We start from the raw sequence: 13,193 nt of genomic DNA, 5'->3' as shown, positions 1-13,193 counted from the left end.
AGGGTCTGTCATGCAGTTAGATAAACTTTCATCACGGATACATTGTCATTAAGGTAAAATCTCATTCTGGGTGAACTGTCATTCATTTGGGTTAATAATCATTAGTTGTTAAAGTGAACTTTTATTAAATTGATTATAGTCAACTGACATCAAGGTAAGTCCTTGAAATAAACAATCATAATTGAAAACTTAATTTAAATTAACAATCATCAATGTGAAGTATATTTGAGGCTAATTGTCCATGAAATATACCTTTATTGAAGTTAACTATTGTTGGGATTACCTGTCATCTAGGCCGACACTTGTTTAATGGCATTAATGAACTTCGGCAATTTCTATCAAATTAACAGTTTGTTGTCATTTATCATATTTAAATTAATTGCCTGTAAGATAATCTGTCATTGGGGTTAACTGTCATGAGTAATATGTCATTGGGTAAATAATTGGCATGAATTGTCATGGGATCTTAGAGGTAAACTGACATTGACATAAACTGACATTGAGATAAACTGACATTGAGATAAACTGACATTGAGATAAACTGACATTGAGATAAACTGACTTTGAGATAAACTGACATTGAGATAAACTGACATTGGGAAAAACTGACATTGAGGTAAATGGTCATTTAGGTAAACTGACATTGAGATAAACTGACATTGAGATAAATTGACATTGAGATAAACTGACATTGAGATAAACTGACATTGAGATAAACTGACATTGAGATAAACTGACATTGAGGTAAATGGTCATTTATGTTAATTGACATTGAGATAAACTGACATTGGGATAAACTGACATTGAGATAAACTGACATTAAGGTAAATGGTCATTTAGGTAAACTGACATTAAGGTTAATGGTCATTTTGGTAAATTTACATTATGATTAATGACCATTGTAGTAAACTGGTATTGACGAAAATTGTCATTTTGGGTACATTGTTTAGTGTTCTATGTCAATAAATGTGGTTTGATTATGTTATTGAGGTAAGATATATGTTTTTGCTGGAAAAAATTTGTGATTTTACCTTTCTTTTTATTATTCAGGACCAAAACCCTGTTGTTTATTCTACATAAACATGTTTAATACTATACACACAGTTGTCTTTTGTAGCTATGGTTTGCCCTGAACAATGGGTTTTCAGGTCAGATATTGTTTGAAAGGTGGACCATTGGGCTTTACAATGTGGTATGTGTCCACGTTCAGTTGATATGTCTGGAAACCTCAGTCTTGTGTGCATAAACTGTTTCTTGCTGCTGTGCAAATGTTAAGCAATAATTGATAGAATGTCTGAAGTATAGTAACTCTTTAGCTGCTCTCCTGAATTTCATACATAAGCATTTTAATGATTATTGTTATTCTTATTATGTTCTTTATCTGCCCATTTTTTTAAACTCTTTAAATATGTTAAACTTAAAAACAAAGACTTTGTAATGGACATCTCATCAATATAATTCTAAAAACTGCAAAGAAAACAGTCAATGATTACAGCAAATTGGTATAGTTTCTGTAAATGCAATTGCTGGAGTTATTAAAATAGTATGTTCTTACTAAGAGTAAAGAAAAGTATACATGTATTTCCATTATAACCAAAACATTCTTACATAATCTTAATTAAATGCATAAAAAAGTAAGTTTTTCTTAAATATTATCTCTATTAATATTATTGGAACTGTTGATTTTTGTTAATGCCTTGACTTTTTATTTCATGTATAGGGCTCAATTAAAGAATCTACCAGCTAAATCTGTCTTGTAATTTAAAAAACAACAGCACTAGTTTTATAATTGGTGCTGAAGAACATCATATTCTCTGTGGATTCTTATTGCTTATTGCTTAAAAGCAGCTAAAAGGTTAATTTACTTCAGTTGCATGTCTTAGATTATTCCTGTTCTCCAAAGGGTAATTTAAATATAGTTATGTTCCTATTGAATGATATTAAATTTTCCTAATTAGATAAGTTCACATGAAATGAAAACTAATTAAGTCTTAAATTAATCAAACATAGGACGTAATTTCTCATTAGTAGCTTAAATTTATGGATTGGTCTACCAATGAAAGCAATGAAAATAAATGCAGCACAAATAATAATGGTTTAAAGGGATATTGATATTGACAAAAATTAAGAAGTGAGTGATGGAATGCTAGCTTTATGTACTTGTACTTTTAACTGCATGCAATTAATATTGTCAATGGTTGTCATGTCGTTGATACTATGACTAAATAAAATTGTTGGTCACAAATTATTCTATTTTAGTTGTTGGCATCTGCAGGCAATTTTTTTTTCAATTCTTGTCTTCAGCAATTGATTTATGATAATTGAGGCCATAATAATTTTACTCCATTCTGATACATGTTTCTTACATTTGTTCATATGATCAAATGAAATTATAATTCCATAATTATAGCCTACAGTGGAAGACTACATAATTTGTGACCAATAAAATATGCATATATATGTCTAGAGTATGGTTTGAAAGCAAACTGGATCTTGACTAGTTTTGAAATTGTGCTAATTGCCTGGAATGCACCCTATGTCTGTACATTTCAGTTCTGGTTTGCTTTGCAAAATGGCTTTTCTGGTCAGATTCTCTTTGAAAGATGGACAATTGGATTTTACAATGTGGTAGGTGACATTTAAAGAAATCACAACACTATATATGTATGCACTATTCTTATATTGCACACATCAATATGTTATGAATATACATGGACATTCTACGATCATCTGTAAAGGGGCAAGATAAAAAATTCTTGAACAACATTCTGCCAGTCTAAGAAAGATTGATGTTTTATTTTCTCACATACAATTTAATTCTTTTTCTTACACATTTAAATTGATTTATTGAAGTTATATGACAATGAGCAGCTTGAGCGAAAATGGGTCTTATGCTAAATGTGGCCAGTGTAGCTCCAACCAGCCTGTCAAGAGGTTTGTCACAATGTAATGCACAAATCTTGTTGTCCAAAATCAGTGGACAGAATTTTCCTCCACTCTGACTTCTTTTTTATCTCAACCTTGTCTTTTTGTAGTTTGCATGAGTATATGATATGAACAAGAGTGCCGTATTTTCCAGACTGTAAATTTGCCTGCCTTTATTCAGCTGAATGTAATTTGTGAACAAAACATAAATTTTTAGTAAGAATTCAATAAATGCGCAGATGTTTACCATTCAATTTTGTTTTTTGTTGCTGTGATCATGCTTCAATTTTATTATTATTTAATAAAATTTCGGCGGAGCATATAGTTGCCAGTTTGTCCTTCCTTCCTTCCTTCCTTACTTCTTTCCGTCACACTTTTGTTACCGTTTCTCATTGCGCCTTCAATACTTTACCGATCTCTTTCATATTTGGCATGTAGGTACCTTGCATGGACCTCTACCTTTTGATGAGGTTTGAGGTCACTGGGTTCAAGGTCAAGGTCACCGAGGCTAATAATAGATTTTCCGTCACGCTTTTGTTACAGTTTCTCATAGGACCTTCACTACTTTACTGATCTCTTTCATAGTTGGCATGTAGGTACCTTGCATGGACCTCTACCTTTTGATGAGGTTTGAGGTCATGGGGGTCAAGGTCACCAAGGCTAATAATAGATTTTTTTAGGTGGTTATTAACACATAGATTGACAAAGCGCATCATTGGGGAGCATCCATCGTTTCCAACGATACTTGTTCCACAAGGAAATTGGCTGTTTATTTGTTCTTTATATAATTGTAGCATTTAAAATTTGAAAAAATGATGGGAATTAGGAATAGTGTTTAATTTACTGACTGGAAAATATGACAGTAGATGTATGTCAGCTTATTGTGTTTTCTAATAGTTTATGTACAAATGCAACAATGTTTTTAAGATGTATTTATACTTATTGTTGTAACCCCCCCCCCCCCCCCAACAAAAGTTAGACGGGGTATATGGGTATATTGGAGTGACGCTGTTGGTCGGTCGGTTGGTTTGTTTGTTGGTCTGTTCTTATCAAATGTTAGTTTGTCGAGGAAACAACTTCTGCATTCTCAAGTGATTTGATTTAAACCAGGGCTCAGCCTTGAGGGAGACGTGGGAGATAACTTCACCCTGGACAAATGAACTTCTCCCTCTAATAAAATGAATGAGAAGTGACTTCTCCTCTTTTTGAGATTTACTTGGCGCCAGATATTGACCGATAGTATATTAATTAAATTCATTTATATACAATAATATCACAACATGAACACTTAAGTGTATTAGTTTGTATTTGTTAATGTTTTCCCACCAAACTGCCTATAGTGAGTTGTTCTGATTAATGATGATGGGTATGGTTTAATGAGGGAAACACAATAAATGAAGAGTTGAACTTTTTATTAAAGGCTGAACAGAAACCACTTCTCCTTTCAGTTGCCTCACTTCTCCCTTATTTCAGCTGAGGGAGAAGTCACTTCTCCCTCAAATATGAACGGAGGCTGAGCCCTGTAAACTGCCGATAGTTATATATCATCCCCATTAAGTGTAGATGCATGACGCACCTTTTTCTTGCTCCTTGTGTTTCTGAGTAATGTGCACTTGAGCTTAGTATGTTTTACGTTAGTAAAGCAAACTGCTTCAATATTTCTCAAGTTATTGATTTGAAACTTGACATATGTCATAAGAATGCAGTGTAGATTTGCAATACATATTTTTCTTGTGCATTGAATCATGTATGACTGAGTTATGTGCCCTTGAACTTAGCCATGCTACTGTGCCGATGGCTCATCAGTGTGTGTGTGTGGGGGGTATTTTTAGTCATGTTTGTGACAAAGCTCAAGTTAAGTTTTTAGCTCACCTGTCACTGTGACATGGTGAGCTTATGTGACCGTGTGATGTCCGGCGTCCGTTGTGTGTGCGTGTGTGTGTGTGTGTTCGTCAACAATTTGTTTGTGTAGACAGTAGAGGGCACAGTTTTCATCCAATCTTTATGAAATTTGGTCAGAATGTTTATCTTGATGAAATCTGGGTTGGGATTGTATTTGGGTCATCTTGGGTTAAAAACTAGGTCACTAGGTCAAAAACTAGGTCAAATAATAGAAAAACCTTGTGTTCACAGTAGAGGTCACAGTTTTCATCCAATCTTTATGAAATTTGGTCAGAATGTTTATCTTGATGAAATCTGGGTTGGGATTGTATTTGGGTCATCTGGGGTCTAAAACTAGGTTACTAGGTCAAAAACTAGGTCACTAGGTCAAGTAATAGAAAAACCTTGTATAGACAATAGAGGTCACAGTTTTCATCCAATCTTTATGCAATTTGGTCAGAATGTTTATCTTGATGAAATCTGGGTTGGGATTGTATTTGGGTCATCTGGGGTCAAAAACTAGGTCAATAGGTCAAATAATAGAAAAACCTTGTGTAGACAATAGAGGTCACATTCATCCAATCTTTATAGACTTTGATCAGAATGTTTATCTTGATGAAATCTGGGTTGGGATTGTATATGGGTCACCTGGGGTCAAAAACTAGGTCACTAGGTCAAATAATAGAAAAACCTTGTGTAGACAATAGAGGTCACAGTTTTCATCTAATCTTTATGAAATTTGGTCAGAATGTTTATCTTTATGAAATCTGGGTTGGGATTGTATTTGGTTAGTCAGGTGAGCGATTCAGGGCCATCATGGCCCTCTTGTTTAAATAATATGTTCCTTGTCGAATTATAGTTTATTGATATCACTAGCCAAGACTTTGATCTTAAACATTTTCTTCATCTTTTTGAGTTCAAATATCCTTAGAAAACAAGATAATAGCAATTAATTTATGAATTGTTTCAGCATGATTTTTGTTAATTTGAAATATATATAATACTGAACTGATTAGAGACTGTAATATATGCCTTTGCTTAATAATGTTTACCATCCTTGACCCCCCAGATTTTTACTGCTGCGCCACCCCTGGCCATGGGACTGTTTGACCGGAGCATCAGCGCAGAAAACAGAATCAAATTTCCAGAGTTGTATAAGTCGTCACAAAATGCTCAACAATTTAATGTTAAAGTAAGTAAACGTGTATTGATTGTGTATGATATTAAAATAAAATTAGTTTATACTGTAATTCATAATTATAAAAAGTGCCCATATTTCAGATTCAAGTGTCAACTGTACCGTAATTTCTGTTTTTTGTCACCCCCTCTTTAGCAAAAATGTTTTGTTTCTTGACTCAACATTTTTGGACATTCTGCTTTTTGTTCATAATTTAATGCTCAAAATTTTAAGAAAGTCTATTTTACAATGCTCTTTCACCAGATTTTGGCCCAGTTTTCACTTATCAGCTGACACTTCATGTGTTTAACAAACGGATTAAGGTCATAAAACCTTGCAGATAAAAGTCCAAGGGCAATGGACCATTACATTTCCGTTATTGGGTACATTTCCATCTATACGGATAATAAACAATGATTTCACCCAACAGCATTTGAAATGATATCATATTAAGGAAGCAATATGTTTAATGTTTTTACTTTTTTATATTATTTGTGGTAAAAGATTTAAAAGATATAAAGTTGTATTTATTTCAAAGTGATGTACAACTAAATAAAATTATTGCACTATATTCTGGATGTGGATTGCAAACTCCATATACTACTCTATATTGCAGGTATTATGGATTGGATTGCAAACTCCATATACTACTCTATATTGCAGGTATTATGGATTGGATTGCAAACTCCATATACCACTGTATATTGCAGGTATTCTGGATGTTGATCGAAAACTCCATATACTACTCTATATTGCAGGTATTCTGGATGTGGATTGCAAACTCCATATACTACTCTATATTGCAGGTATTATGGATTGGATTGCAAACTCCATATACCACTGTATATTGCAGGTATTCTGGATGTTGATCGAAAACTCCATATACTACTCTATATTGCAGGTATTCTGGATGTGGATTGCAAACTCCATATACTACTCTATATTGCAGGTATTCTGAATGTGGATTGCAAACTCCATACATCTCTCTATATTGCAGGTATTCAGGATGTGGATCGCAAACTCCATATACCATTCTATATTGCAGGTATTCTGGATGTGGATCACAAACTCCATATACTACTCTATATTGCAGGTATTCTGGATGTGGATCGCAAACTCCATATACTACTCTATATTGCAGGTATTCTGGATGTGGATCGCAAACTCCATATACTACTCTGTATTGCAGGTATTCTGGATGTGGATTGCACACTCCATATACCACTCTATATTGCAGGTATTATGGATTGGATTGCAAACTCCATATACCACTGTATATTGCAGGTATTCTGGATGTTGATCAAAAACTCCATATACTACTCTATATTGCAGGTATTCTGGATGTGGATTGCAAACTCCATATACTACTCTATATTGCAGGTATTATGGATTGGATTGCAAACTCCATATACCACTGTATATTGCAGGTATTCTGGATGTTGATCGAAAACTCCATATACTACTCTATATTGCAGGTATTCTGGATGTGGATTGCAAACTCCATATACTACTCTATATTGCAGGTATTCTGAATGTGGATTGCAAACTCCATACATCTCTCTATATTGCAGGTATTCAGGATGTGGATCGCAAACTCCATATACCATTCTATATTGCAGGTATTCTGGATGTGGATCACAAACTCCATATACTACTCTATATTGCAGGTATTCTGGATGTGGATCGCAAACTCCATATACTACTCTATATTGCAGGTATTCTGGATGTGGATCGCAAACTCCATATACTACTCTGTATTGCAGGTATTCTGGATGTGGATTGCACACTCCATATACCACTCTATATTGCAGGTATTCTGGATGTTGATCGCAAACTCCATATACTACTCTATATTGCAGGTATTCTGGATGTGGATTGCAAACTCCATATACTACTCTATATTGCAGGTATTCTGGATGTGGATCACAAACTCCATATACCATTCTATGTTGCAGGTATTCTGGATGTGGATCGCAAACTCCATATACCACTCTATATTGCAGGTATTCTTGATGTGGATTGCAAACTCCATACGCCTTTCTATATTGCAGGTATTCTGGATGTGGATTGCAAACTCCATACATCTCTATATTGCAGGTATTCTGGATGTGGATCGCAAACTCCATACACCTCTCTATATTGCAGGTATTCTTGATGTGGATTGCAAACTCCATATACCACTCTATATTGAAGGTATTCTGGATGTGGATTGCAAACTCCATATACTACTTTATATTGCAGGTATTCTGGATGTGGAGCGCAAACTCCATATACTACTTTATATTACAGGTATTCTGGATGTGGATTGCACACTCCATATGCCACTCTATATTGCAGGTATTCTGGATGTTGATCGCAAACTCCATATACTACTCTATATTGCAGGTATTCTGGATTTAGATTGCAAACTCCATATACTACTCTATATTGCAGGTATTCTGGATGTGGATCACAAACTCCATATACCACTCTATGTTGCAGGTATTCTGGATGTGGATCGCAAACTCCATATACTACTCTATATTGCAGCTATTCTTGATGTGGATTGCAAACTCCATACGCCTCTCTGTATTGCAGATATTCTGGATGTGGATTGCAAACTCCATACACCTCTCTATATTGCAGGTATTCTGGATGTAGATCGCAAACTCCATACACCTCTCTATATTGCAGGTATTCTTGATGTGGATCGCAAACTCCATATACCACTCTATATTGAAGGTATTCTGGATGTGGATCGCAGACTTCATATACTACTCTATATTGCAGGTATTCTGGATGTGGATCGCAAACTCCATATACTACTTTATAATGCAGGTATTCTGGATGTGGATTGCAAACTCCATATATCTCTATATTGCAGGTATTCTGGATGTGGATTGCAAAACTCCCAATACTATTCTATATTGCAGGTATTCTGGATGTGGATCACAAACTCCATATACCTCTCTATGTTGCAGGTATTCTGGATGTGGATTGCAAACTCAATTTACCACTCTATATTGCAGGTATTCTGGATTTGGATTGCAAACTACATATACCACTCTATATTGCAGGTATTCTGATGGTGGATTGCAAACTCCATATACCACTCTATATTGCAGGTATTCTTGATGTGGATCGCAAATTCCATATACCACTCTATATTGCAGGTATTCTGGATGTGGATTGCAAACTCCATATACCACTCTATATTGCTCTTCTGGATGCCAATGCTGGCTTTAAATCAAGGCTAGTATAGCAAGTTAGCAACAGTTACCTTTGTTCAACCCATCATTGCAAGTTTTACAAAAAACTGTTTATGTTTACCTCATTTGTAAAATAAAATAAAACAGTATATAAATAACTAAAATGCAGTTGATGTTCAGTGTATGCCCTGGTTGGCATATTATAAGCAAGATTATAAACTTGATGAGTTTACTTTGCTTGCAACCAATATTGCTTGTTTTATCAGAAATTTCAAGACAGTTTAAAAGAAATGCAAATATTGAACATAAGTTATACAATATTTTTGTGAAACAATTGTCCAAAATTTGCATCATTTAATGATAATTGTTCTTATTTGTTCATTGTTATGTGTTTGTTTTTACAGATATAGCATTTTCCGATGGCAAGGTTGGAAGTTATTTATTTAACGGGAACTTTGTTTATACAGTAAGTCACATTTGCTTTTAAATGTTAATATTTAATTGAACACAAATAGTAAATACCATATAGCTCTGGAAGAAGTTCTTGATTATTGTTGCAGCATGTTAATTATCTAGAAACAAACTTTTATATCATATGAGACTCATTCTGGAGACAACTGGCTTAATACATGTGTATAAAGTGTTGTCCCAGATTGGCCTGTGCAGTCTGCACAGGCTGATCAGTGACAACACTTTGTGCTTTTATGGAATTTTTTGTTTGGGGAAAGTCTTCGCAACCAAAATGGGAAAGTGTAGCCCATTATCTGTCTATGCAAACTGCACATGTCTTGAGCCAAGTATTCCCAGAAAGAGGCTAAAGAAGCCTATATAAATTATATAGTTATACATCAGCATGCAAGTAAAGAAATGAAAATGTGTATCCAAACATAAGCAATTTAACCATTTTACAATTTCGTACAAATTGGTACTGATGTACAAACATTTTTTTTAATAAAGATTATTTTGTGCTCATTTGTTACTTTATTTGTGTATTTTCAGTATGTGGTAGTCACTGTTTGTTTAAAAGCTGGTCTGGAAACAACTGCTTGGACATGGGTAAGACAAATATGTTTCAGACACCATTCTGGATTTACAGCAATTCTCATACACCTCCGGGTACCACAATGAAGTTAATTAGGGTATACTGGAATCACCATGGACATGACTGTGTATGTCCATTTGTCTGTCTGTCCATGGACACAATATTGTTTGCAGGCATTCTCCTAAACTTTTATTCCAATGGTAAAAAATAACAAAAGTTTTACTCCCCTTTCATCTAAAACATTGTTTAACATCATATTACATATTATGACATGCAGCATAGGGCTTATTCTTTCTCGCTTTTGTGACTAATTTGTGTTGCTTTCAGTGTTTTTATGCCCCCCTTCGAAGAAGAGGGGGTATATTGCTTTGCTCATGTCGGTCGGTCGGTCGGTCCGTCCGTCCGTCCACCAGGTGGTTTCCGGATGATAACTCAAGAACGCATACGCCTAGGATCATGAAACTTCATAGGTAGATTGATCATGACTCGCAGATGACCCCTATTGATTTTGAAATCACTAGGTCAAAGGTCAAGGTCACGGTGACCCGAAATAGTAAAATGGTTTCCGGATGATAACTCAAGAACGCATACGCCTAGCATCATGAAACTTCATGGGTAGATTGATCATGACTTGCAGATGACCCCTATTGATTTTGAGGTCACTAGGTCAAAGGTCAAGGTCACGGTGATCGGAAATAGTAAAATGGTTTCCGGATGATAACTCAAGAATGCTTACGCCTAGGATCATGAAACTTCATGGGTAGATTGATCATGACTTGCAGATGACCCCTATTGATTTTGAGGTCACTAGGTCAAAGGTCAAGGTCACGGTGACCCGAAATAGTAAAATGGTTTCCGGATGATAACTCAAGAATGCATACGCCTAGGATCATGAAACTTCAAGGGTAGATTGATCAAGACTCGCAGATGACCCCTATTGATTTTGAGGTCACTAGGTCAAAGGTCAAGGTCACGTTGACCCGAAATAGTAAAATGGTTTTCGGATGATAACTCAAGAACGCATATGCCTAGGATCATGAAACTTCATAGGTAGATTGATCATGACTCGCAGATGACCCCTATTGATTTTGAGGTCACTAGGTCAAAGGTCAAGGTCACGGTGACCCGAAATAGTAAAATGATTTTCGGATGATAACTCAAGAAGGCTTATGCCTAGGATCATGACACTTCATAGGTACATTGATCGTGACTCGCAGATGACCCCTATTGATTTTCAGGTCACTAGGTCAAAGGTCAAGGTCACAGTGACAAAAAACGTATTCACACAATGGCTGCCACTACAACGGACAGCCCATATGGGGGGCATGCATGTTTTACAAACAGCCCTTGTTTCAAGTACACTTACTTCATAAGTAAACTATTGAATTAAAAATTAATTAGTACTAACAGCTCCTTGATTAGCTTTATATGCCTTTGACTCAACATTCTTATTTACAGATAAACAAATCAAATAAAAAAAATATTTTCTTCAGTATAGTACAGTTTTAAAGTATGTCATATAAAGCAATTATAATATCAATGTTTTATGTGATCATATTGTGACATTATTAAGTGTGTTCAGAGATAGATTTGTTGTCAATTTTCGGTGCATATTTTGTGATGTGCAATACATTTTTATATCAGTTTGTTGTCCAGGATGATACATATCTTCTTATGGTTGTAGTTAACCCACCTGGCAATATGGGGAAGTATAGTCAGCTGGTTCCTGTTCCTCATTGTGTACAGTCATGTGTTTCCTCAAATAAACCTGGCACCAGAAATGCTGGGAATGGTAAGCCATACAGTTTATTTTGTAAATATGTTTGTTTGTATGCCTCTGAAGAGAGATATATAATTACAGCACTGCCCGTCAGTCCATCAATCTGTTTATAATCCAAAAAAAAGAAGGCCAGAGTAAGGCTCTTTCAATTATTGTCCGTAGTCAATTTTCGTACTTAAATTTTGTCTGGAGTTTGTCACAAAAACTAAAAGAGGTATCAACTTGAAACTCATTAGTTAGGTCGCTTCGTGTTGATTGGTTGTGTATTACTCAAATATCATAACTCTTTCTTGTCTATTTAAGGAGTAATTACCTTTTGTTTATTTTTGTACTTTTCACATTATTGAAATTAAGTGTTTAAAACATTATGTTGACCTAGAGATCCTAAATGTTTACTGTTTAAGAGTTGTTTGACTGGTTTCAGGACCGGATGGTGCTGAGGTGCTCTGTGTTCTGATTATCCTCAATGTGAACTGTTTAAGAGTTGTTTGACTGCTTTCAGGACCGCATGGTGCTGGGATGCTCTGTGTTCTGTTTATCCTCAATGTGGACTGTTTAAGAGGTGTTTGACTTGTTTCAGGACCAGATGGTACTTGGGTGCTCTGTGTTCTGTATATCTTCCATGTGGACTGTTTAAGATTGTTTGACTGGTTTTCGGACCAGATGGTGCTGGGGTGCTCTGTGATCTGTATATCTTCAATGTGGACTGTTTAAGAGTTGTTTTACTGGTTTCAGGATCGGATGGTGCTGGGGTGCTCTGTGATCTGTATATCCTCCATGTGGACTGTTTAAGAGTTGTTTGACTGGTTTCAGGACCAGATGTGGTGCTGGGCTGCTCTGTGTTCTGTATATCCTCCATGGGACTGTTTAAGAGTTGGTTGACTGGTTTCAGGACCAGATGGTGCTGGGGTGCTCTGAGTTCTATATATCTTCAATGTCGACTGTTTAAGAGTTGGTTTGACTGGTTTCAGGACCGGATGTGCTGGGGTGCTCTGTGTTCTGTATATCCTCCATGTGGATTGTTTAAGAGTGTTTTACTGGTTTCAGGACCGGATGGTGCTGGGGTGCTCTGAGTTCTATATATCTTCAATGTGGACTGTTAAAGAGTTGTTCGACTGGTTTCAGGACCAGATGGTGCTGGGTGCTCTGTGTTCTGTATATCTTCAATGTGGACGGTTTAAGAGTGTTTGACTGATTTCA

The 13,193-nt window shown here is 35.6% G+C and overlaps 1 protein-coding gene across 10 annotated transcripts in view; it reads left to right on the top strand.

Moving 5' to 3' along the window:
* The window catches only part of LOC127876686 (phospholipid-transporting ATPase IA-like), a 110,674-nt gene that overhangs the window by 81,553 nt on the left and 15,928 nt on the right, over positions 1-13,193 (top strand). For 6 of the 10 annotated variants that reach the window (XR_008048028.1, XM_052422082.1, XM_052422085.1 and 3 more), the window contains 6 exons: positions 2,554-2,628; positions 5,876-5,998; positions 9,136-9,214; positions 9,576-9,637; positions 10,171-10,227; positions 11,898-12,005. Coding sequence is in view for 9 of the 10 variants with exons in the window: in XM_052422082.1 (XP_052278042.1) it covers positions 2,554-2,628; positions 5,876-5,998; positions 9,136-9,214; positions 9,576-9,637; positions 10,171-10,227; positions 11,898-12,005 (504 nt within the window). In the remaining variant the exon portion in view is untranslated. Of the gene's footprint in view, positions 1-1,117; positions 1,193-2,553; positions 2,629-5,875; positions 5,999-6,884; positions 6,957-7,458; positions 7,531-8,272; positions 8,399-9,135; positions 9,215-9,575; positions 9,638-10,170; positions 10,228-11,897; positions 12,006-13,193 lie in introns of those variants that run through there. The other 4 variants (XM_052422081.1, XM_052422086.1, XM_052422087.1 and 1 more) reach the window with 4 other exon arrangements.

This window comes from Dreissena polymorpha, chromosome 4 (genome assembly GCF_020536995.1).
Source record: "Dreissena polymorpha isolate Duluth1 chromosome 4, UMN_Dpol_1.0, whole genome shotgun sequence".
Classification (NCBI taxonomy): domain Eukaryota; kingdom Metazoa; phylum Mollusca; class Bivalvia; order Myida; family Dreissenidae; genus Dreissena; species Dreissena polymorpha.
This window is presented reverse-complemented; position numbering and strand designations above follow the sequence as displayed.